A 25,630-nucleotide genomic window follows, 5' to 3' on the forward strand; every position below is an offset into this window, starting at 1 on the left:
TACCATTTAAAGTATAGAATAAATATTTCAATATCAAATTAGTATATTATTTCTTTTAATCCAATACCTCCTATAGGTTATGGGCCCAGTGCGAAAAAGGACATTTAGTAGTGAGAACATTCAGTAGTGCGTAGTGACAGTAAAGTGCATAGTTGTAAATAAAAATAAAGTTGTGACAATGGAAAAAGTGAAAAGAAACATTAAGCCTTTTAATGGAGAAAAGTACAGTGTATGGAAATTTAGAATTCGTACACTGCTTTCAGAGTTAAACTTGCTCAGTGTTATTGACGAAGAAATTCCTGGAACGCGATCCGCTGAGTGGGAAAAGAATAATAAGGCAGCCAAAAGTATTATAGTCGAATATTTGGCGGACTCATATCTTAATTATATTAATGAAAATGGGACTGCTCAAGCAGTTTTAAACATTTTGACGCGATCTATGAAAGGAAAAGTGTAGCAACTCAATTAGCGCTGAGAAAACAATTATTGGGATTAAAATTAAAAGCCGATATACCCTTGATCAAACACTTCTCAACATTTGACGATCTGCTGACAGAATTATCAGCTGCTGGAGCTAAATTAGAGGAAACGGACAAAGTAGCTCATTTATTACTTACTCTCCCGAATACATATGATGGCGTTATCACTGCAATTGAGACACTATCTGAAGAAAATATCACTCTCGGTTTTGTAAAACTAGACTATTAGATCACGAAGTAAAATTAAAAACGAGAGTCGTGATACCAGTTTAAAGATACTCCATGTTGAAGAAAAATATAATAAAACAGATACAATCGCACAAAACAAAACTATTTGAAGAATACAACATTCAAGAAAACAAACAAACAAAAATTTGTGAAATGTCATTACTGTGGACGCAAAGGACACAAGAAACAGGATTGTTTCTATTTCAAAAGACAGACAAATATACAAAACAATGCCCCAGAAAGGACAAGACAAGTCCAAACTATTGCCCTGCAAGAGGAACGACCTCGAATTCTTCTTTTTCAGGATTTGCGTTCATGACAAGCGCATACCATTATGAAAAAGACCACTCGACAATTAAATTCCTATTAGATTCAGGAGCGTCTGATCACATCACAAATAGAGATGATCTCTTCACATCGTTTGAATGTTTAAATCCTCCTTTAAAATTTCAGTAGCTAAAACAATACATTTATTTCAGCAACTAAAAGGAAACATAAATCTTATCAGTCAAACAGGAGTGCAAGGAATACTTACAAATGTATTGTTCTGTGCCGAAGTACCATATAATTTAATATCGGTATCAAAGATGCAGCAAGCAGGATTCACCATAATATTTGATGACAAAGGCACACAAATTACAAAGGAAGGTAAAATCATCATGAAAGGTAAGACATTGAATAATCTTATAGTTCTAGAGTTTAAAATACCAGTAATAAAGGGGAATCCGCTTCCCAAGCATGTTATGTTAATGAAAATAAATATGAATTATGGCATCAACGCCTAGGACATATAAGTAAAACTAAATTCCTGCAGTTAAAATGTCATAATATGATTGATGACTTAGATGAAATAAATACCGTAACTCCAAATGATAAGTTGTGTGAAGCATGCATAAATGGGAAGCAGACTCGCCTGCCTTTTAATAAAGTTAAAGACAAAAGTTACATTAAACGCCCTCTGTTTATTGTGCATTCAGATGTTTGTGGTCCTATAACACCTCCAACAATAGATAACAGAAATTATTTTGTTTTATTTGTTGATGAATACACACATTATTGTGTGGTGTATATGTTAACTTACAAATCAGAAGTGTTTACAGCTTTTAAAGACTATGTCGCTAAAAGTGAGGCTAAATTCAATTTCAAAGTAGTAAATCTTTATAGTGATAACGGTGGTGAATACTTATCCACCGAAATGAAAAACTACTGTAGAGAAAGAGGCATAAGCTATCATTTAACAGTTCCTAGGACCCCACAGTTAAATGGTGTTGCAGAACGTATGGTTCGCACAATAACAGAAAAAGCTCGTGCTATGTTAAATGGCACTAAAGCATCAAAACGTTTTGGGGAAATGCAGTTTTAACTGCAGTTTATTTAATAAATATTACGCCTACGAAAGCTTTAAGTCAATCAAAGACACCATACGAGATGTGGCATGATAGGAAACCAAGCGTTAAAAATCTCAGAGTTTTCGGTTCAACTGTATATGTTCATAATAAAACCAGTAAAACAAATTTGACAATAGGTCGTGGAAAGGAATACTGGTAGGTTATGAACCCAATGGTTATAAAGTTTGGAATACAGAATTCGAAAAATATGAAACTGTAAGGGACGTTGTAATTGATGAGACTAATTTTATCGAATCTAGGCCTTCATTACGACCTGAACGGAGTAATAATACATATTCCCAAGACGAAACTGATAATGACTCCGTAACAAAATCAGTGTCTTATAAGTCTCATAGTTCTGGCCCTAAATCAGATAGCTCTCAATCTGATGAATGCAGTACAAGTAAAATTCGAAAAATCGGTAGTCATGAAATACCGAATGAACCTGAAAATGAATCTGAGAGTAGTTTGAAACACAAAAATCAGGATAAACCTGATGAATTTTTAAATTTACGAAGAAGTGAAAGACTGAAAACATGTTCGCGTAAATCATATAATGAAAATGACTATGATGTCTATAGTGCGTTATCCATCACAAGTAATATACCAAAATCATTAAATGAAATTAAATCTCTGAACGATAGGAATCAGTGGGAAAAAGCAGTCAGAGAAGAACTCAATTCTCTTAAGAAAAATAATACATGGACATTAGTACCAAAACCATTAAATAAAAATATTGTAGACTGTAAATGGATATTCACTATTAAAAATGACGTTTCAGGTCAACCTTCAAGATATAAGGCACGTCTTGTCGCTAGAGGTTTCAGTCAAGAATATCTTAGTGATTATAATGAAACATTTGCACCAGTTGCTAGAATAGCAAGCTTTAGATTCTTAATTAGCTACGCAAATCAATATAATTTACTGATTCATCATATGGATGTAAAACAGCATTTCTAAATGGTACACTAAAGGAAGAAATCTACATGAAAGTTCCTGAAGGTGTAAAATGTAAAGATAATTACGTATGCAAATTAAACAAAGCTCTTTATGGCTTAAAACAATCAGCTAGATGTTGGTACGAAACATTTGAACAATGTCTCAAAGAAATAGGTTTTCAGAACTCCCCAGTAGATAGGTGTATATATATGAAAGGTAAAGGAGACATTTCTAAAAATATTTACGTAATCTTGTACGTCGATGATTTAGTTATAGCATGTGCAGATTTGCAAACAATGAATAATTTCAAAGCATATTTAATGACTAAATTCGAAATGACCGACTTACACGATATCAAATTATTTTTGGGCATTAAAATAGAGAGACACCATGATAAAATTACTTTAGACCAAAGTGCTTACATTAAAACCGTTTTGAATAAATTTAATATGAGTGATTGCAATCCTATAAACACACCGATGGAGCTTAAATTAAACTATGAAGCTCTTAACGCTGATAAGAAGTGTGACGCACCATGCCGTCACCTGATCGGTTGTTTAATGTACATTATGCTTTGTACGCGTCCGGACTTAAGTACATGCGTAAATATTTTAAGTCGGTACACAAATAAGAACAATAAAGAATTGTGGTTATGCTTAAAGCGAGTTTTAAGATATATCAAAGGCACAATTGATTTGAAGTTAACATATACAAGAAATAATTACAATAACATCCTAAGTGGATATGTCGACTCAGATTGGGGTGGCCACGATTGTAATGATAGGAAAAGCACTACTGGATATGTGTTTAAATTATTTGATCAAAATACAATTACATGGTGTACAAAGAGACAAACATCAGTAGCGGTCTCGTCTACTGAATCCGAATATATGGCTTTATATGAAGCTGTTAAAGAAGCATTATGGCTTAAGTCTCTGGCAGAAAGCATAAACTTAAAATTAATAAGCCCATTATTTTATATGAAGATAATAACGGATGTATTAGCATAGCTAATAATCCAACAAGTCATAAAAGGTCCAAACACATAGATATAAAATATCATTTCTCTAGAGAACAAGTTGAGAAAAATGTAATAAAATTAAATTATATTTCCACAGGTAACCAGTTGGCAGACTTGTTGACAAAACCTTTACCAGTCGTGTCTTTTATAAGACTGAGAAAAGGATTGGGTATAGAATAAGTTTTAATTTAAGTACAATTTCATTATGAAATGGTCTGATCAGGTTTTTCTGGGTTTTCCCTGATCCTGTGCAGCAAATGTTGGACCATTATTGTACAGTTGTCCCAGACCTTACTTGGAAGTATAATATGTTACGTCGTATTTATAAGTTGGTATTCACTTTGTAATGTTGAATTGTAGACTAGATACTGTATAGTAAACTAACGAATGACTAAAAGTTAGGGATTAATTTTTGAGGGGGCGTGTTGGATTATATAAAGCAAAAACTAATACCCCTAACTTTCGATAACATTGTTCTTTGTTCTATCTGAACAATCTACTGTTTATTTAACTCTACACACACTGCGTCACGGGATCTTGTTAGACGGACGTATTGCTTCCAAGTACCATTTAAAGTATAGAATAAATATTTCAATATCAAATTAGTATATTATTTCTTTTAATCCCATACCTCCTATAGTTACCTCTTCAAAATGCATGATATTCGTCATTCAGTTCACCCGTCTGGAATTCCAAAAGATAAGTGAATCCAGGCGCGCCGAGCTAGCTAATCGCGACTGCAACTGGTGTAATCCGCCTGTCTCGAATCTTGAGAGCTCTCTTGTGACATAAGCATATCTTAAACTAGCTTAATAATGTAGATTAACTAGGGTTTTGTAATGCTGCTGAATACGTATTAAAATTTTTAAGTGGCATTATTTTACGAAGATATTTAGAGGCCAAAGAATTTTGTATACATTTTGCAATGTATGATTTTAATTTACTAATGTACTTTTTTAATAGTAAATAGTAATAATGGCTTTACGAAACACTTTCTATTTTAATGGTGTTTCAATAGAGTACAGTCAATGAGGAAAAAAATGAAACAAAAACAACTGCCTGTTTCTTTTGTGTTTCAACACACATATTTCAACTTTTTTCCTGTGCAATTGTAGTACAGTTACCACAACTTTTAACTTGTTATTCATACCATGCAACAACAACCGTTATCATCATACAAATGTTTTACCTACACTTGAAAGTGACAGCCCTAGGTCTACCCAGCTGGCACGGCGCCTAGGTCAAACCTAGGCTCTACTAACTCGTTATAGGACAATGGACCATTGACAATGTGCCAAGTGCACTTAAACCTCATCTGTTTTATATGCAACGGGAATAATCAATAGACATTGCAGTGCTGCATATTTTTATTTCATTCACGTTAGATTGTCATCTTTTTTGTTGCCAGTACGAAGGGATTTTGAATTTGGAATTTCGTATCCGAGTTTGCATGGTACGTTTTTATCGAGATTGAATTTTACTGATTAAAAAAACATCGTTTTAATATCTATTTATTATTATTTTAACAAAAAAAAAAACCATTGCTCATTTTGATGCTTGTCAGAACTGAAGCTAGAGAGGCTTGTTCTGTGGTCGTAACACGGTGAGAAAGCTCCCATTACTAATACTAACCACGTTGATTGGCCTATATTGATCAATATTTATTATTATTGCATACTACAAAGGTTATTAAGTTCAGTGCATGGGCACGGGGGTGGGGTGGAGGTCATTAACCCCACCACTTGTCATTGATCGGGCGGCGTTTAGCTTTTATGTTATTATGCTAAGTAGTTTTGGTATGCTAGACTAAGCTTGAGTTAAGCTGGTATTAGTCTAATTAGCTAGGTTTGTTAAGTTGTCCTACACAGAAATAGGAGGAATGAATGCCTTTTATTTGTAGAAATATTTGCCAGTTCACACTATTAAAATATGTTTTTTTTTATAAGTTTTTTTAGTTATTTAATTCGTTTATGTACACAGTTATACATAGACAAGAAGGAATATAGAACAAATAGTGCAAAGGCACAGCTAAAGCTTAGTTTATTATAGATTATCAAAATAAGTAGTAACTTTGGAAGCTACTCAATTTGATAAAGACGTTACTCACTATCAACGCATGCGATCGTAAATTAAAAAAAGAAAATGGCGGCCTAATGGCTTTGTAATTAAATATGAATGTGCTATGAATAGTTTAGATACCGTTCACGATAAAATTTGCCCATTAGGCTTTTGTCAGTGCTTGTAATCGTATCGAAATGTTGAACTTTTTGATTCAACACAATTACGGGTCGTTTGTAGCGCGTGCAAAATATTTATGACTAGCCGTTTTCCCGTGGTTTCACCCGCGTCCCGTGGGAGCTAATGCCCGCACCGGGATAAAATATAGCCTATGTTACTCGCAGATAATATAGCTTTCTAATGGAGAAAGAATATTTAAAATCGGTCCAGTAGTTTTTGAGTTTATCCATTACAAACAAACAAAGTTTTCCTCTTTTTCATATTAGTATAAATAAAAGGAATTTAAATTTTTATGCAAATTGGAGTATAGGTTTTAGTTGAACTTACTACGTTATTGTGTTAACGTGGAAACATGAGAGAAACGGATAAGCTAGAAGCTACAGTGATGTATTATGAACAGCCTAATGGTATATTTCCAAAAGGCAAATATTTTCAAACACAAACCGACATATTTTTATTACGTCAATTTATCCATGTCAGAAATAACGTAGCTATTTTAACAGAGTTATTTTAGGCTTCATATTTTGATTTCATTAATGACAATTTCGATACATGACATGCCCCAAAATTGGACGTGTTTTACGTCGTTTGTCGTATGACGTTCTGCACTACGTCATCGTACCATATGGCTCGCTGTTCGAATATCTGATCACCTTGCATCAATTTATATTACCTACTTTTGTCATACAAGCTTGTAGTATTAATCGAATTTACGAGCTAATCCAGAACATGGTGTATTTAGTGTACCAAAATTCGCTTAAATCCACTTAGCTGTTTTTGCGTGAAAGAGTAATTAAAATGTATGTACGGTTTCAGTCTTTAGGATTAGTAGGATATTTTCTACTATAATCCTCTAAGTACAGGTTTGTATGAAGAAAACGGTGCTCACACGCGATGACTTTCCATTGTACATGATTATAAGTCACTGACCGACCTGCATTCTAATCAGATTAAATAATATTCCGACTTGGCTGGTAATACAAGTGAATCATACATATTTGTTATAAACAATAGCGATGTATTTAAAAATAAAAATGATTAGTGATGCCCTACAAAAATGTTACTCATAGAGAAGTACGAGGTGACTCAGTCACCTGTTGAATTTAATGGCCCTATTGATAATCCTTTTAAAGATTTTTAAGCTATAAATAAATCGATGCGTCATTGTTGCAATTTGGTGCTTTAATCGGATAAGTACAATCATGTATTAAGTAGATAAACACAAAAACGTATCAAGAACGCCCCCTATTAGATATTCTGTGTTACCATTTGCAAATGTTAAACGTACTACGAATGAGTTCATCAGACCATGACCTTGCTACTCTATAGATAACATTTTATATCCAGCGCTGTTTCACCCACGAAATCCTCTAAAATCGTTTCCGATCGAGTGTAAACCGATTAGTCGAAGGTTATTGAACAATGCCTATCGATTTGGGAACCCTAGTCTTTCGTGGTAAAGTTAATTTATAACGATTGCCTTTCAAAATGTTTGATGTCTTGGCATTTAACTGATTGGTGTTAGTAGATTTGTTTGTACTTCGGTAATGATCGTTTCAGGACGTCAGTTAGTCCCACGCGAGTTTTGAATGTCAGCTCTTGGGTTCTGTTGTTATTTTGCAGCTGCGATAGTTTAATTTTCTTGCTAGATTCTTTTGATCCTTCAAGAATGAAAAAAAAAAATTTTTTTTGGAGAGTTCCTCAATGTTTTGGTGGTCACCCTTCCTTCAATGTTTTATTCTTTACCGGCTTTGTTTAAACACTCACCAAGTGATGTGTTTAATATGGTTTCCAAATCACTGAATTTATGTGAAGGTACAGATTCCCTTTTTATACACAGCATAAAATGAATTTCTACCTTATCATGTACCTAGTTGTCCTTAAAGTAAAATTTTGAAACTGTATTGTATGTAACTTCATGAATGAACATTTGCTATTATGAAAACTTCATATTGTTACTTTAGCTGGGTTAGTTTTTGTGCACTATTTTATTTAATATTCACTGCCTTTTTTTTTCTTTGCCATTATTAATTCGAGTTTGAGTTGATTGTGTAATAGCGTAATTAATACCTTCTACAACATAACATTCTCGTACGCATATCGTTTAGTATGAATGTATAACATCCAATCAAAGCCTCCATCACTGTCGGGCCGCGTTATAATTGATGGGAACCACTTTCATTTATGTGTTCAAGTATAATTAATTGATGTCCGATATTCTCGTAAAAGGCTTCCACTTCATGGAAAGTTCCCTTACCATTTTATCTACCATTATTTAGAGTTTCTATAGCAACAAATAATATTCTTCTACCGTCGTCAGAAATATCTTCGGTATGTGGGTTCAAAAATCTTGATCCTCCAAATTCGCAACTGAAGCCTAATTTGGAAGCTAATTATTACTACATACGTTGTTGATTATGATAATTAGTTCTTCCATAATAGTCTGTGTTGGTTTAAGATTCTTATTTCTTTTCCTTCCGTATACAATGTTCTGTTGATTGATATTATCGGGAAAACGATGAAATAAAATATTTATTACAGGTGTAACTTATAAGGTATTCGTTGTTGACAATAGTGATGAATCAGTATCAACAAAAACTCAATTTATTGTTATTTTATTGTCTAACTTGTTCAGCATTATTTATAAGTTTGGCTTCTATGTTTTTAGCCTCAACTTTATGATGTGAACCATTTAAATTGTATCTACTGACCTTTCTGATGTCATCATTGGTCTCTAGCGTAAAACCGGCAAATATCAGGGTGTCTATAAAAAGGAACATTTTGTTCCCCTCATCATTACGTCTGATGGTGTGACGTCATCCACTACGGTTGCCGTAACAAGCTTGCTGACCGCAACTTGGGATTGTGTCGTCATGGACTAGAGTAGATTAAGGTATATTTGGGTCTGCAAAGGTTTGGTGTGAAGGACTTACTCCTATGGGAATGAGTTGCTATGTTAAAGTATTCTTCTGGCTCTTTTTGTAATACAATGTAATTACAGCCTTGGCCAAAAGTATTGAGCACCCATGACATCTTTCAGTTTTATGCGGAGTATCAAACAGAAATAAAACAAAACTTTTTTTTATTTGTAATTTACTATTTATTCATTGAAAATTAATATTTTGTGGGTCCACCCTTTGCCTTAATTACAGCAGATTTTTTTTTTGGTAAACAGCTAACAAGATTTTTACAGTCTTCAGCAGTAATCGCGTTCCATTCTAGGCGCAGGTAGCGTTTCAATTCTTCTCTGTTGTTAATTGTGTGGCGCCTAACTCGACGCTTTAATAAACCCCATAAATGTTCTATGGGGTTCAGATCTGGCGACTGGGCAGGCCAGTCAAGAAGCTCTATGCTATTTTCCTAAAACCAAGTCATAGTGCGGGCAGATTTGTGGCAAGGCGCGTTATCCTGCTGGCATTTATCACTATCCATGTTCGTGTCACCGAAAAGTTTCGTGAATGAAGGCAGCAACGCAGTTTCTAGCACATGTACTTAGAAGAGTCCATGCGGCCCTCACACACGAACAATTCGCCAACTCCAGAATCTGTCATGCAACCCCAGGCCATTATACTGCCGCCGCCGTGTTTTACGGTTGGGACCACACACTCTGGCTTAAATTCTTCGCCCACCCGGCGACGCACTAAGGTCACACCAGGTGTACCAAAAATCTGCAATAAAGAGAAAAATATTGAGTTCCGGAAATAAAAAGAACTTCCTCTGTGCGTTTAGAATTTAAACCATTTCATATTGTTTTGTGAGGGCATTAAATTGACTTACTCACCTCAAAGTTTCATTCGTCTGACCACACAACATTTGACCAATCTTCAGCGGTGAAAGTTTGGTGTTGTAAGGCCCATTTGTACCGAGCTTTTTTGTTGCTCTCGGAGAGCCATGGCTTCTTCCTAGCTTTACAGCCTTTCAGACCAGCTTTCTGAAGCCTTCTACGAGTAGTTCGAGCAGAAATTGTTTTCTTCATTTGTTCTGAAAACTCAGCAGCGAGCTCTGAAGATGTTTTTTTCCTATTTCTTAATGACTCTCTCAGTAACTGACGATCCTGACGGCCTATGGTGATGCGTTTGCGCCCGGTTCTCGGTGTATTTTGATGTGATCCGGTATCAGAGAATCGCTGAATAGCATAATGCACGGATCGGCGCGAACATTTCACAGTTTTGGAAATCTCTACTTGTGATTTCCCTTGCCCGTACAGAAGCTGTATCTGCACTCGTTATTCTAAATAAAGTTCGTTTCATTTTGGCTTATCGCAACTATAACACTTAAAACTTTGAAATAAATTACCAAAGGCGCACTAGATCACTGGATGTTGTCTCAACGAGCGATGGTAGCGAACTAGAAAATAAATTCAAAAATTGTAAAAGACACATTTTCTTGCACCCAGGTGTTTTATTGTCAACTGCGGCATAAGTCATTGTTTTAAAATCTTTATAGATAACCGATAAAAGAATACTTCAACGATAGATTCGGGTTTCTCCCATATTTACCGTGATCTAGCGAAATTTGTAAGGTGCTCAATACTTTTGGCCAAGGCTGTATGTTTCAGAATAGCTTCTTAGTTAATTTGTCAATAAAGTGGAATTTTACACTGTAATTATTTAAGTCACGAATGTTCTACACATGGTACTGTCTTTCTGATATTTGGAAGTTCTAGTCCTATTAACCTAATATTTGAAGGTAACTTTGAAATAATAGGATAATGGGTCATATTTAGACCATTAAGGGAGTCCAGTAATTTGTAATCAATGATTTTAATGAAACAAAATAGGTCATGAAATTGTCTTATCATCACAGTGACCCAGTACCATCTGCTTTGTCTCACATTATGACTCGCTAGTTGAATACAAGGACTACTTGAAGGACGTAATTTTTCTCATATAATATTAATGTAATAATTTATTTAAAAGAGGCGACAATCCAGGTGTTAAATGTAAGAAAACTTCTTTACAATTTCTGTCGCTTTTCCGACATGTAGGTAAACTGTATGCATTTCGAGATAAGAATGCAAATGATTTGCACTGTTTACCCACCTGCTTTATCGCTAAAAACAAACCGCGTAACACGAAAACAAAAATGTTCGGTATTACCTGTTTTCATAACACAAGTATTTAGTGTACCGCTAACGACTCAGTATGTTGTACGTCAGATACTCCTTTGATGTGCTAATACCCTGGTATCCCGAAACAAAGAACTATTGTGAGTTCGTGAGTATTCTACGTCCGTCCGTATAAAATACGTTAACCTTGGCTTATGTGTTAGGTTGCAAAGCAATATAAATCGGATGACTGGATGTGACGCACATAAGTGGTCAAAATATTCGATTCTGTTCATGTTTTAAGCAGATTAGATAAGGAATTGAAAATAGGATGTCTAGCTTTGTTTTTTTTTCTGAAATTAATAATGAAAGGTCAAGGTGTGCATTTGGAATTATTTTTGTTGTGAAGTGGTGAAGAATAATTTCGTTGACGGCATCAACTACTATTCAGCTATAGTTTGGTTGCCTACCATCATAAAGTGCACAAAATAACTATCATCTTGCCTCTGTATTGTCTTTCCTTGTCTTTTCGCCAGACATTAGAGATCGCAAAACTTTCTTTTAGAAATGCGATAGATTCCCGCGGGTCATATAGAAATATGCAAAATTGATGCGAACATCGCGTGTCCCTCAAATAAATATTACGCTTATAAAATAAGTGCTCTGAATCACGGATTCGAACTGCCATGAAAAATTTTGAACATTAAATTAGCCATTGCGAAAGTATCGTTTTTAGTATTTGTGTGTCTGGAATATTTCTGATTGAAAAGTTCCAATTGCTTTCTTTTGTATTCTTCACTCGTGAATCGTGATGTATCTAATCAAAGGTGTTTTTGTTGTCCTGGTTTCTGATATTTTCGTTTCATGTACTTCTCACACAGCAGATGTTTTACTATTTATCTCGTATCTAGTGTACCTACTAACAATCCCGATAGCTGGGAGTGAAGTAATATTCATACATAGTTCTAATATCAATTTCAAAAGGAAATTCTGTTTCCGTTCAGATATGTTTACAAACGAACTTCATCTTTCAAACAACCAACGTTATATTTCAAACATTTTATAAGATTTGGCTAAATCAAAGCGTATTGCCGGAATAGCGTCCCAGAATAGACATGGAACGATTACGAATCGCGATGGGACCATCTATTTATGTATAGCGTTTCTATGGGGAGTGCCCTAGTGACGTCACAACCGTCATGGCGCCATAACGGGGTGCGCCTTCGTACCCTTCAGCGGGAATTCCAAACATCCCGTCGTAACGTATGGCTGTACCTATGGTATGGTATTCCACCCATTTTATACTGAAGCGAACACGCGACGAAATGCGTTGCCCAAATTAGTTTAATTGACTTTGTACGTAGTTTTGTTTCAAATAAATTAGGCTCTGAAACTCGTTAAGTATGAATAATTGTAATTTAGTGTACATTTTTTAATTTCGTTTTTTTTACATAATGGTTTGATTTCAATATGAGTCTTAAGCCGCGGCCCTAAGGTTTACTATGCTCAATCATTCTTTTGAATAATGTCTTCACAGTCATTCTAGCTATCTGAACACCATAAAGTAAATGTTTTCATTTACATAAGGTTCTTCAGTAAATAATAAGTTCTAACAACCAATAATAAAGATAAACCCGTCACAAATTACTGGGTTTTACATCTGTTGTCGTCTCTGTAAACTAATTATATTGTAATACATTAGAATCATATAATACGTAGTGTTTGTCGTCTGGTGTTTTGTTACCGCTAGTTCTTCGAAATGTGTTCGAGATATTATGTTATTGCAATTTCTAGAAACTATTCATAGATCACACGTCAATCTGCTAGCATGACAAAGACAAGGACTCGAAAATCTTGCGAAAGAAGTAGGAAAACAATCTATGATATTATGAACCAATACTCATCATTCTAAATTCCTTTTCCTGCCCCAAAATTGTCTTGATATTTCGTCTCGACTCTTTCATTAATGTGCCATTTCCAACCACACGATAATAAAGGCGTGAACTAATAGCCCAATAACATAAAACAAAAGATACATAGCCCCCTAATTAACCCTTCGCTAACCCAGACTCTAATCGAGGTCACAAAAGGTACCAGACGGCCTATTGTTCTTATTTGGGGCGTAAAGCAAACTTAACCTATAAAGGTACACTATAGGCGAATTAGGAAAATTGTTCCTAAAATTATAGACATTGGAAAGAGGACGTTCCTCATTTTTTGGAAGGAGATAGTTCTTTGGAACCGCATACCCGAACGGCTGACTTCGGACGAAATCATCAAATGAAAAAAATCCTGCTTTGGGTTAGCAGCGTGAGGGAGTGTCAGACTCTTACTGACTAAAACCTATCATGTTCCTCCTTAGGCCTTACGCCTTAACTTGGTAACTCTTTCGAACAATCATTTCTGCATTCCAACTTCGGATCTTAAAAACGATGTTGGCCGTATCTACTCCAGAGTGTCAGGGGATTCGCAAAACAGGTGGCGAAATGCGCCCCCACTTGACAATTTATGTAATATACTGCTGTTTAAAAGCTTTGCCTAGTGAAGATAAAGTGTAGCTTAGGAGCAGGTGTTTATTTTGTACTCGGGAATATGCTCGGTAATGTTCAGGTAAAATTCTACCCAAGAGGGATATGAAGCTAATTTGGGAGGTTGACAAAGTTTGGCGGTCAACATACATGGATGAATTTTATAATAATGTTAGCGAGGTTTTGAATAGGTAGAGCTGCATGTGGCTGGTCTGATGTCCGTAATCCTGCAAAGTGACCGAGAAAAGAGCGAACTCAGAATGAATCCGCAGGGACTCGATGCATTTAGAAAATGGCTTTCCTATTTCCTATATTATTCTAAATGCATTGAACTCAAAGTCGATTCACATCGCTTTCATACGGTTTGGGGCCATAAATGTATGTAATAAACGTTGTTCAGTTTTCCAATAAAACGAAATAATACTACAAAGAGAATTCACTGTTACTGAAATACTTACAAGCGGTTATGTTTACGCGATGTTATTTTAGGTTCACGGGTTGAACCTCGGTTATTTCATGGCATTTATATCTGGACTGACTTCCATTTACTTGCGGTTGCATCATCATAAAACGTAGAGAACAGATGTTATTTGACTTGAATAATACGAGAGAAGGTTTTGTTATGGTTAACTATAGGATATCACCGAAAAATACGGTACCCTAATGCCCGTTTTCACCAACAATCTCTTAACGTTTCCCCAACTAAGTGTCACTTAGAATAAGGGCTCCCCCAATAATAAAGGTTATAAGGGACACTTAAACTTTGGTGAAAACGAAATTCGTATTAAGTGTTCCCTAAATGTTCTTAGGGGAACCCTTAATTTAAGTATTTGTTGAAAATAGAAAGAAAATGCATAATACTTCCATTGCAATTGCGTCCAAAAAGGTCTTATACCGATTGGTTGATTTTCGTGGTTTTGTCATTAGTATCCAAAAATAGTTTTTTCAAAATTGCAATATGCAATTGCACAGTTCTTGCAAAGATTTGAAGTCGAAATCAGTAGAGTTTGAGTTTTATGAGTTACGTTGTAATATGTAATGATAATGTAATGTTATGTGAAATGACATTCACGCATCATTTCATGGTGGAGTACACCGTTACTTCGCTCTAGCGGCCATTAAGTTTATGATTATGGTGGTATAGTACGCTAATACTAATGTTCTGTTACTAAATCGGCAGTGATACAGGCAACTTGGTCTAAATCGTCCTGTCTTGGCAGTCGGGTACAAATAGAACAACGACTATGGTGGTCGATGCAGGATTTAATGAATATTTGCGTATGTTAAAATCTAACATAGGTTTGTGTCAATTCTATGAAACAATCATTTTTGTCAATAACATTAACTGCACGACCACACATTAGTCTAGGAATAAAACCTCTGTCTGCTGAAAGGCCTATAAAAACCATGGATCAATATTTTGAATAGTTTTAAATTGTAGATTTTATCTGTATTCAGCCATAGATGATATTTGAATTGTCACCGTAAACGTCAATGGTAATATTATGTAAACAAACTTTGTATTATTATTTTGTGAATTATTTATAACGATTTTTATTGATATTCTATTTTATAAAACACGAATATTTTTCTGTAGTCTTTTTCTTAAAGTTGCAGTTTGAATATGCAAATCATTCACCCTCAACCCAATATTATTGAAGCGTGATTCCGAAACCAATAGCAGTATTTTATTTCTGATTAACGATTATAACAATTATACATACATTACTTAGATAAATTGGTTGCCCGCCTTATAATGGTCATCGTAAAACGTTGGCCTTAGCCGCTACATCGATTTTTCGGAATAAGCATACCAGTATGATTGCCTTGGTAACTAACTATGTGTGATCCGGCTTTGTAATTAATTAACTTATCAATACCATGTATAAAGGATTTTGTATAGGCTTTGCATAGTTGTTGTGGAGGCTACATAGTTTTCGTGCAAATTATGAAGATTTTTTTTTGTGACCTTCTTGTAAGACCATATTTTTGGGGATTAATCAAAGTAATTTATGAGTATTCTATTGTAACGGTTATATTACAACTATTTTATAATAAAGACTATTATAGAGGTCCTTACTTAGGACAGTTATTTACTGGGTGTGTACGTAAACATCAGCTTATAATAAGTATGTTTTTAAACTGAAGCAGATAATACTTTTCCTGTTTCATAACACCGTCAGCCTTGGGCTTGACAGTCGTATCTGCCGTAACTAATAACTATGCGAGGCGAAGCGTCACGAAGCGCGCAATCAACCAAATTTCATTAACTAACGTGTCCTCTTGTCTGTGTGTCTGTTTGTGTGTATGTAGGTCGGAGCCACGCGGAATAATATTATCTATAGCGATATATACCACTTACTATGTTTGTTCACCTTTGCGCTTGCTGCCTTTGTAAGAATGGCCTTTCTAGTGTAAGTAAATATATGTCTGTGTGTCATGTTTTCTGTAACAATATGGTCTATATTTGGTCTGAAACTTTGGTGTGCTATTGTATCGAAAACGATTACTTTTATCGAAATATTCATCACTATGGCGTTTTAACACAAACAGAGGTTACGGTTCAATATTTAGGTTTTACTCTACGTCTCTACTCTCTTAAATAGGAATAACATCCGACCACTCTCACTAATTAGAAAATGCACGAAGTGCAAGCATTAGTTTGCCTGAGTTCAGCTCAGTTTGACTAATTTCATTCAGTCAAGTTACGGTTGGGAACTAATTGGGCACTTAAATTGCGTTCTAACATTCGAAAGAGAATTAGAAATGTTAATTATTACGTAGTATATGAACTAAGGAAGATACATTTAGTTTGTAAACATTTAAGATTTTAACTGTTGTTATCAAAAGTTAAAAAGTTTGGATATTTACCCAGTCATTAAGCAAAGCACAAACAAGTATAGACAAAAGCGGTTTATTTGATTATATAGGTCTCGTTTGGGATGGACAGTAGCTTCTTGTAAAACACTAGTACTCAGTACTAGTACTACATCTAGTTAGTCTGGAAGCCGACCCAAACATGTTGGGCTATGCAGGTGTTTGTGATGGATATTTGACCATGTCTATACCAGTATACCACCTATACCAGTACACCTATATCTATACCAGTTTCTCTTCAGCTCATCGAAATCCAGTATTTCTACAAGTTCAAGGTCAAAATTAACATCGATATTCTTTTGTCCCCAGGAGGGTCCTCACTCGACATTACCGGACGACGAGTTCTACGATGCCGTGGAGACAGGCTTCGACAAGATGGAGGAAGAGCGGCGGTGTGCGCGCGTGGTGCCGCCCAGCGTGCACACGCGCGACCAGGTGGAACTGCCGCCGCCGGCCATTGATAACCGGCTCACCGTGCACTCGCTGTGGACTGAGGTGAGGAGATGAGTAACTCAGGTTTCTACATCGTAACCACCACTCAGGTTTTCAGTGTTAGTGGAATCAGGGACTAAACTTCACGAGTCAAGAAAGACCTTTCGTGATGGAGAGAGATAAATAAAAGGTATTGCCTTAACATTTCAGTTTATTCAGACATTCAGATATCTCACGTGGAGAGATAGGTTGGTTAGATGTTGGTTTGTAAGTATTCGTCGTTAGATACATCTAAACCTCGGAGTCACCCGTTATAATCTTTCGGAACATGGTTTTGGCGAATTTTGACCCACTGTACCACAGGCTATATTGGAATTAGAACTTCTGCAAAACTACAAATTTTATCGTAAACAATGAAACTAGCAACATGGCCGTAGTTGAGCCTAAAATTATAGACACTAAAAATGACTTGTAGCATCATTATGTAGATCAAGCCTTTCCTCTGTTCTACTTTCCCGTTGCCCCAAAAACTGAATGCCAACGATATTACGTGACACCAGGTATTTGTGATGGAAATAACGTAGTATTCATATTCTGGGTTAATGGTCCCTTAAGGACAGCACTTCGTTTATCTTTGTCTAAGGTATGCGTCTTAGAAATCAAACCAACTGGAAATGCCATTGCCGTGTCTTCCCCTTTGCTAAAGGTATTAGAGCATCGCTCATATTCGTGTGTGCGTCAAGTTTATGTTTTGGGCTTGTTTATTTCTTTCGGATGAATGCGTTAATATGTGATATTACTGCTATCTTTACTATTACTACTATGCTTTTGTTACTATACTTCTACTACTATTATGATATTTTCTGCTACTAAGCAAAAAAGTCTGTCAATTTACGAACGAGAGACGAGACTACTCGTCTCTCGTTCGTAAATTGACAGACTTTTACGCATAGAGACATAAGTACCCTAAGTGTTGATAAGTCTGAAGGAATAGATAAAATTAGAGTAAAAGAATTAAAATTGTTTAAATCTGTGTTGAGCCCGTTAATAGCATTGTTTATTAATTTATGTGTCAAAAATGGTTTATATCCTGATCAGTTGAAAACAGCATTGATTAGACCAATATTTAAACAAGGTGTGCACAGTGATTACTCAAACTATAGGCCAATAGCAATACTGTCTGTGATAAATAAAATTGTGGAGAAGTTTATAATGAATCAGGTTAGCGGTTTCTTGGAAAAACATGATATATTGTCAAATGCACAACATGGGTTTCGACGTGGACGGAGCACGGCAACGGCTTTGGCACAATTTGCGGATGACGTCAATGACTGTTTGGATCAACGGAAGCAGGTGGTGGTGGTGTTCATCGATTTCAAAAAAGCATTTGATACCCTGGAACACCACCAGCTGCTTCAGGCCATGGAGGAATGTGGTATTGCGGGACCACTGAACAAGTGGTTCCGCGCTTACCTTACGGGCCGGTCACTGCGTACTGTCGTTGACGGAGTCGTTGGAGAACCTAGGCATATTGCATGTGGTGTGCCAACCGGTTCCGTGTTCGGTCCCGTCGGATACATCATGCATGTAAACAGTATGTGCAATGTAGTACGAAATAGTCGCATATATATGTATGCTGATGATACGTGCTTAGTATTTGCCGATAAGGACTTGGATGTAATTGAAAGAAACATTCAAGAAGATTTCACTAACATAATTAAGTGGGCCCATGACAATGGAATCATAATAAACATAAGTAAAACCAAGTGTATGTGTATACGGTCACCTTATCTTAAAAACTGTGAACGTCCACCGCGGGTAGTGGGGCACAGTTATGAGTGCTTGCATGGCGACATGACAAAGTGTACGTGTGCAGATATTGAGGTGGTGGGGGAATACAAATACTTGGGTTTAACTATAGATACCAGCTTCTCGTGGAAAACACACATCTCACACCTTTGTGATAAACTCAGATTAGTGCTTGTAAAGTTCCACCACCTCAGTTTTGTACTGAATAGGGCCACTATGTTCACGGTGTACTATGCGTTGGTGGACTCATTGCTTTCCTATGGACTGGCATGCTATGGTAATACATTTAAAACATATTTAGATAAAATAAAGTTATTACAAATCAGGTTCATGAAGCTATTAGTTGATAAACACATAAAAAAACGTTGTAAAAGCAGTGACTACGAGGAATTATTTTTAGAGTGTAAAATATTGCCAGTTCACAAGAGGGTAGTGTTGTTGTTGGCTTTAGAACAGTATTGTAGTGATCAATTTAAAATAAAGACGGTATGCAACAGACCCCAAAGAAATAAAACAGCTGCAAGATTTGTAGTACCTACCTGCAATAACTATTATGGGCGAAGATGTAGAAAATTTCTGGTTCCAATGATTTTTAATAATATGCCGTCCGATTTAGAAAGTAGCTGTACTTCAAAGATATCTTTAAAAAATAAAATGACGAGGTTTCTTTTTAAATGTTATTGGCAAGAACTCATTGATGGAAATGCATAGGTTAAGCTAATTAGTAGTGTCGTTCTTGGTTATTATTTTTATTGTGTTTTCGGATGAAAAAGTACTTTATATAAATTTATAATTTGAATGTTGTAAACGGGAGCTGCATCTGCCAACAAACTGCTGTGCAGTTTGGCAGAAGTATTATGTTTGTGTAATGATTTTTCTTCTCGAATAAACACTTTTTCATTTTTTTTTTCATTTTTTTCATATGGTCATGGCAGCTCCAGTTGATTAAATGCTCTAGGAGTTACACATACATCTAGTGACATAACACACGATTGGACAGAATTACAATTTACGCCGTCGCCCATTGTAATGAAAGCGCGTTCTATTAGCGGGTCACTTGTAATGGACGTCGCGATCGATCTTGCGATAACGACTGCAATGTATTGCATTAGGCTGTTCCCTTTTAATCAAAGGTTTCGTCAAATGTTACTTTACCAAATATATGTTGGAAAGTACTTGGACATTTTAAATAGTACCTAACTAATTTGATGTCTAACCCATATTAGGCAAATAAGGTGATTAACACTCAATCCTTCTTTGTATAAGAAAGAAGATTACACCTTGCAAAAAAAATGGCTGCTGATGATACTAAATATGGCGTCTCACCCACACAATGCTGAAATAGTAAAACTAATGTTCTGACAACTTGTCAACTCTATAAAATAACAAATGCTGGTACAGATGTTAAAAATCGACTGTTATATTCCAGATCGACCGGATATCGACAGAACAGATCCAGGCGGCGTTTGAAGGCGTCGGCGGAGAGATCGGCTGGCAGTTGTTCGCTGAAGAGGGAGACATGAGAATGTACAGGAGGTACGTTATCTGAGGTTCTAGTATGTATGTGTGTGGGGATGTTTGTTTGTGACGTATTTCGTATGTTGAGGCTCTTGATTATAAAAGATGCTATTGTTGTTAACGTTGAACAGTTAAAAATACACGCATCATGGCTGCCTCTATTGACAATTTGTCATGGATTTCTTGATTACTTTGATTTAGAAAAAAGTAAATTTTTGATTGTTTACTGAAAACATACCGTTTTTTTTTTCAGTCCAAATGACTAAGCATTCTTGCGTATTTTTTATCTGACTTTAAGAAAAGAAGGGTTATGCAACCTAATATAGCGATTACCTCAATTAAACAATGTTTTTGTAATCCCTTCGAATTGTCCATAAGGGTCAATTCGAAATAAACCGCTATATACTCAATTGAAACTTATTAGTGAAGTTTTAGCGATTGAAAGAAATATAAATTAATATCTAAGTTTCTAATAAAAAATGTCTGTATTCCCAGGGAGATGGAGGTGGACGGCATGGTGACGGACCCTCTGAAGGCGATGCACAAGGTGCGCGGCGTGACGGCGCGGGAGATGTGTCACTACTTCTTCAACCCCCGATACCGATACGAGTGGGAGAGTTAGTACCATTGTATTACTATTATTAACTAGCTTCTAGCTTCTGCCAGTGGATTCACCCGCATCCCGAGGGAACCTCCGCACGACTAAAAATAAGCCTATAGTCTTCCGCGATAAATGGGCTATCTAACATTAGTGTATAATTAAAAAAAAAATCGGTCCGGAATTTCTGAGATTAGCGCGTACAAACAAACAAACAAACAAACTCTTCAGCTTTTTAGAATAGATTAATGCGAAAGTTCATTAGTGCGTATGTATGTAACTTATATACTATCGAGAAATGACATTTTTGATCCACTTTGTCTAAAATCGTTTAAAATTATCATAACGATAAATAAACGGTTATAAATGTCCGAAACATTGGTCGATAGTACTTGTGTTAACTGTAAATTATTATGTATTTATATTCTCATTTATCAAATATGTCCTTCGCAAAAATATAATGATTAATTGCTTCTTTTGAGATGAATGGACATCTAACATGTTTTATGGTCAAAAATTTAATATTGTGCGTAAACATTTGTGACTAGGAATTTGTCCTGGTTGTTATTCAAATCATAAAAATTGCTTTTTAGTACTGACTTTTACCTACCTGCCTCTACTTATACCTTAGCATTCATAGTTATCTGTAATACGTTACCTAACTTATTTATCTCCTTCCAGCAACCCTAGAAACGATGACAATAGTGGAGGAGATATCGTCAGACGCGCTGGTCTTCCACCAGACGTTCAAGCGCATCTGGCCGGCGTCGCAGCGAGACGCGCTGTTCTGGTCGCATGTGCGGCAGAGCAGCGACAATACCTACGCCGTTACTAACCATTCCACTACTAATCCGGATTATCCGGTGAGTTTTTGATATTTATTTTTAGTTTTTAAAATTGCGAGAAAAAGTAGTTAGGTCAGTTAGTGGAAAATGTGCATAATTTATTTCCGATTCTGTCGTCATAATTTTGTATTGAATAATTTTATCGTTGTTTCAAACTTACTTAGAGTAGGAATCAATCGATACCTCCCACGTAAGTTGTTGTATCTTCAAAATTGTAATTTTACACTACAGCGTTTTAAAGAGGAACACTCGCGTCAAATAGTCTTGCTTCAATATATTCTTTTCAAATTTTGCATACACATATATTTTAAAGTGCTTCCAATGTTTGCCTACGATTTTTTTGTTTGATAGTTGTAGTTTTTGAGATTTTGTTCATACAACATTCTAGACTGTAGTGTTACCTTACATAAATGTTGTACAGGATACTTACAACCATTTACAGCGGAAAACAATATTTGCATTTAACTGTATGTGCTAAATACTATAGTGTACGTTGATATAAATTTAATATTTTGTGGCAGTATGTGTAGTTCCATATAATTAGGGCTTAGTAAAAAACCATATTTAATCCTCTTAAGTAACTCTGAAATAGTAACAATGCAACATAATTAAAAAATCTAAAAAAAACAGTTTCTTCTGACATCAAATAACAATCAAGATTCTAGGTTAATTATTAGTAAGATTAATTATTCCAGTCTTTTATTTATTAAAACTTTGATACCTATATTACGTTAAAGTTACTTAAACATAAAAAGAAATAAGGTATCGATGAAATACTGTGTGATACCTCCTATCACAACAGTCTTTAAACAGTAAAAAATAAATAAATTGAAAACGAAGTATTAAAATAAGAATACTGACTGTAGAGGCGGATGACGGGGAGTAGCGACCCCGCGGGGCTATATATCCGAATGCTCCAGGGAGAGTATACTGTGCCCCATCTCCGGCCTGCCGGAGTGAAGCATGGCGGGGGATAGGTCTCCCGCCTCGCTAGAGCAGGGTTAGCAGCTCTGCTCGGAGGGTAGGTGCCTCGTGGTAAGTGGCGAGTGGGCCGGTGATGCTGGACCCACAGGGAGCGGCGTGATCTGCGTTTAAAGTCCGCCGAGGTATCCTCACCCTTCAGCCGCTCATGTAACTGTTGGCCTCTTGTTACCATTTAGCGACTGATTCCCGGGGGCCCAGTAAGTGAGTTGGCGAGTCTGCACCTGCCATTTTAGGAATAGTTCCCATAGTTATCCCCATTCCCAGTCCATTACATTAACATCCCATCACAATAGCTCAAGTAGTTTTCATCCATAGTTAGCAATAGTTTAGCACAGAACCGGGGATTGTCCTTGGGTACATTTCTATAGTGTATACAGGGATAATCGTCGGTTTTGTGTCACCATTTCATTAAAGTTGTCTCAAAAGGGCTTCAGCGTGTTGGCTTCGGCCCCACGTTCGCCTCCCAAAAATCCGGGACTCTTTAGTCCCGAGGTCTGGCAAAGACATACATAATAATAAAAAAAACTTAAGAAACTAAACTACTCCGAATCAGAAGTTTCACTATCGGAACGCATTGCTACCACAACTGGCAGACTCCTGAAGAAGTCATGATATGTAGCGGGATAAGCCCACTGTTACAAAGATCCATCAAGTTTATAGATACAATATCCAACACTGATGAATTTTCTTTTTCTCGTCATGTGGTCGGAGTCGTGGTGGCCTAGTGGGTAAAGGACCAACCTCTCAAGTATAAGGGCGCGGGTCAGGCAAGTACCAATGCAACTTTTCTAAGTTTGTATGTACTTTCTAAGTATATCTCAGACACCATGGACTGTGTTTCGGATGGCACGTTAAACTGTAGGTCCCGGCTGTCATTGAACATCCTTGGCAGTCGTTACGGGTAGTCAGAAGCCAGTAAGTCTGACACCAGTCTAACCAAGGGGTATCGGGTTGCCCGGGTAACTGGGTTGAGGAGGTCAGATAGACAGTCGCTTCTTGTAAAGCACTGGTACTCAGCTGAATCCGGTTAGACTGGAAGCCGACCCCAACATGATTGGGAAAAAGGCTTTTCTTTTTCTATGTAGTACGGGCAGAAGTTATTGTCACAATCATAGTCCAAATGATTAATGCTACAGGTAGGTGAAGGATGAGCTGTTTCAAGAATTATGGAGTCATTAGAATTTGTAGTGTTTGTTATCTCCAGATTTTCAAAAATGTCAACATCTGATATCATATTCGCTAATTCATTCATCTCAGATTCATTAAAAGTAACTGGCAACGGAGAATCTGTAATAAAATGTAATGGTATCAATTTCATAATTATCTATTGATTACTGAACTAAATTCGGCCCATGATCATCAGAACTTTAAATCAAAAATTTTTAGAGCGTGGTAAAATCATCAAAAGCATCCAGAGCAGAGTGGGAGGGACTGTCAGACTTGTACTGACTAAAATCCACGGTGTTATTCAATAGCCCTTTACCTATATTGTTGTATGTCATTAAAAAAAGAAATATCTTCGCAACGTAAAATATACTATGTCAACATCCGATAATTATTTGTGTATGTAATTCAGACGTAAACTGTTGTATGTATTACTTCACATATAATTTGTTATTATTCAACAACGTAAAGTGTTGTATGTGATTATACAACGCTGATTTGGTATCTTCTAAGCGACGTAAGTTGTTGTAAGTAATCTTTAAAACAGTTTAGGTTGTTGTCGTTATAAAACTACATAATTCTAAAATATCGTTATAAATTATTAATTACGTAAAAATCGACGATCATAGGCGCGCGACCTCCACTCTTCATGAAGTCCGGCGTGAACTGTCGTATGTCATACATACGCGGCGCGAGCGCGCAACGCACCCCGCGCTCTCGCCCGCGTAAACCGTTGCGGAGGCAGATACAATGTTACACGCCGCTGTTGTAATAATGATACAACTTAATACGTCTGGTAAATATAGTTAAAAAAAATTTTTTTTTTTTTTTTTTACTCTTAAGGCATGTAGTAGGCAAAAATAGGCGGTTTGGTTTAAAAAACGCAAAACATGCATATTGTGGGTTACAACAACTTACGTGGGAGGTATCGCAATGTAGGATATAATTCTACACGTCCCAAATTCTATTTGCGTAGTAAAAAATAATGTTTATAACGTAAAAGTTTCATTGTAACATGAATAGTAATGATTTTAAGCGCCTCCACACTAGTCGATTTTGTTGTGCGTATATGCTCTTATTTGGGCGTTCTCGCTCGAACTGGTAGTTTTCAATATTTTACCGTGTCTTACACCTGTATGCTAGTTTGATAGCCTTCACAAAAAATAATTTGAGTACCACCCAACGCCATCTATATCTACTATATCAACTATGTTCTTCCTTATTTCAGTCGAACAGCGGCGCGTGTATCCGTCTGTTCGTGACGGTGTGCCTGGCGTGCCGCACCACGTTCCCGGCCGGACAGCAGCCCACCAGGGACAACATCACCACCAGCATCGCTTACTGCAGCACAGGTAACATTATGTCACTATAGCTACTGAAGAAATTCAAAAGTCGCATACTTACGTCATGCAAAGGGGAGGTTATTCCCATGGAGAACAAGATGATTAGCGGAGATGTCACAAAGCAAAATATCCTTAGAAAGTAGTGCACTAAAATGCGGGTGTTCGAGGGAACGTATAATAGCTCCGCCCATG

General features: G+C 36.3%; 1 protein-coding gene and 1 long non-coding RNA gene across 2 annotated transcripts in view; both read left to right on the forward strand.

Annotated features, from left to right (window-relative positions):
* LOC110371224 (ceramide transfer protein) overlaps nt 1-25,630 on the forward strand; it is a 44,963-nt gene that overhangs the window by 15,852 nt on the left and 3,481 nt on the right. Inside the window, exons 7-11 of the mRNA XM_064037979.1 lie at nt 17,055-17,240; nt 20,416-20,522; nt 21,000-21,121; nt 21,784-21,965; nt 25,324-25,447. Of these exons, the coding sequence (XP_063894049.1) occupies nt 17,055-17,240; nt 20,416-20,522; nt 21,000-21,121; nt 21,784-21,965; nt 25,324-25,447 (721 nt within the window). The remainder of the gene's footprint in view (nt 1-17,054; nt 17,241-20,415; nt 20,523-20,999; nt 21,122-21,783; nt 21,966-25,323; nt 25,448-25,630) is intronic.
* On the forward strand, nt 1,202-4,660 carry LOC135117812 (uncharacterized). Its single transcript, XR_010277183.1, has 2 exons — nt 1,202-1,373; nt 4,153-4,660. It is a non-coding gene; the product is annotated as an uncharacterized LOC135117812 (long non-coding RNA).

This window comes from Helicoverpa armigera, chromosome 15, assembly GCF_030705265.1.
Source record: "Helicoverpa armigera isolate CAAS_96S chromosome 15, ASM3070526v1, whole genome shotgun sequence".
NCBI classification, from domain to species: Eukaryota; Metazoa; Arthropoda; class Insecta; order Lepidoptera; family Noctuidae; genus Helicoverpa; species Helicoverpa armigera.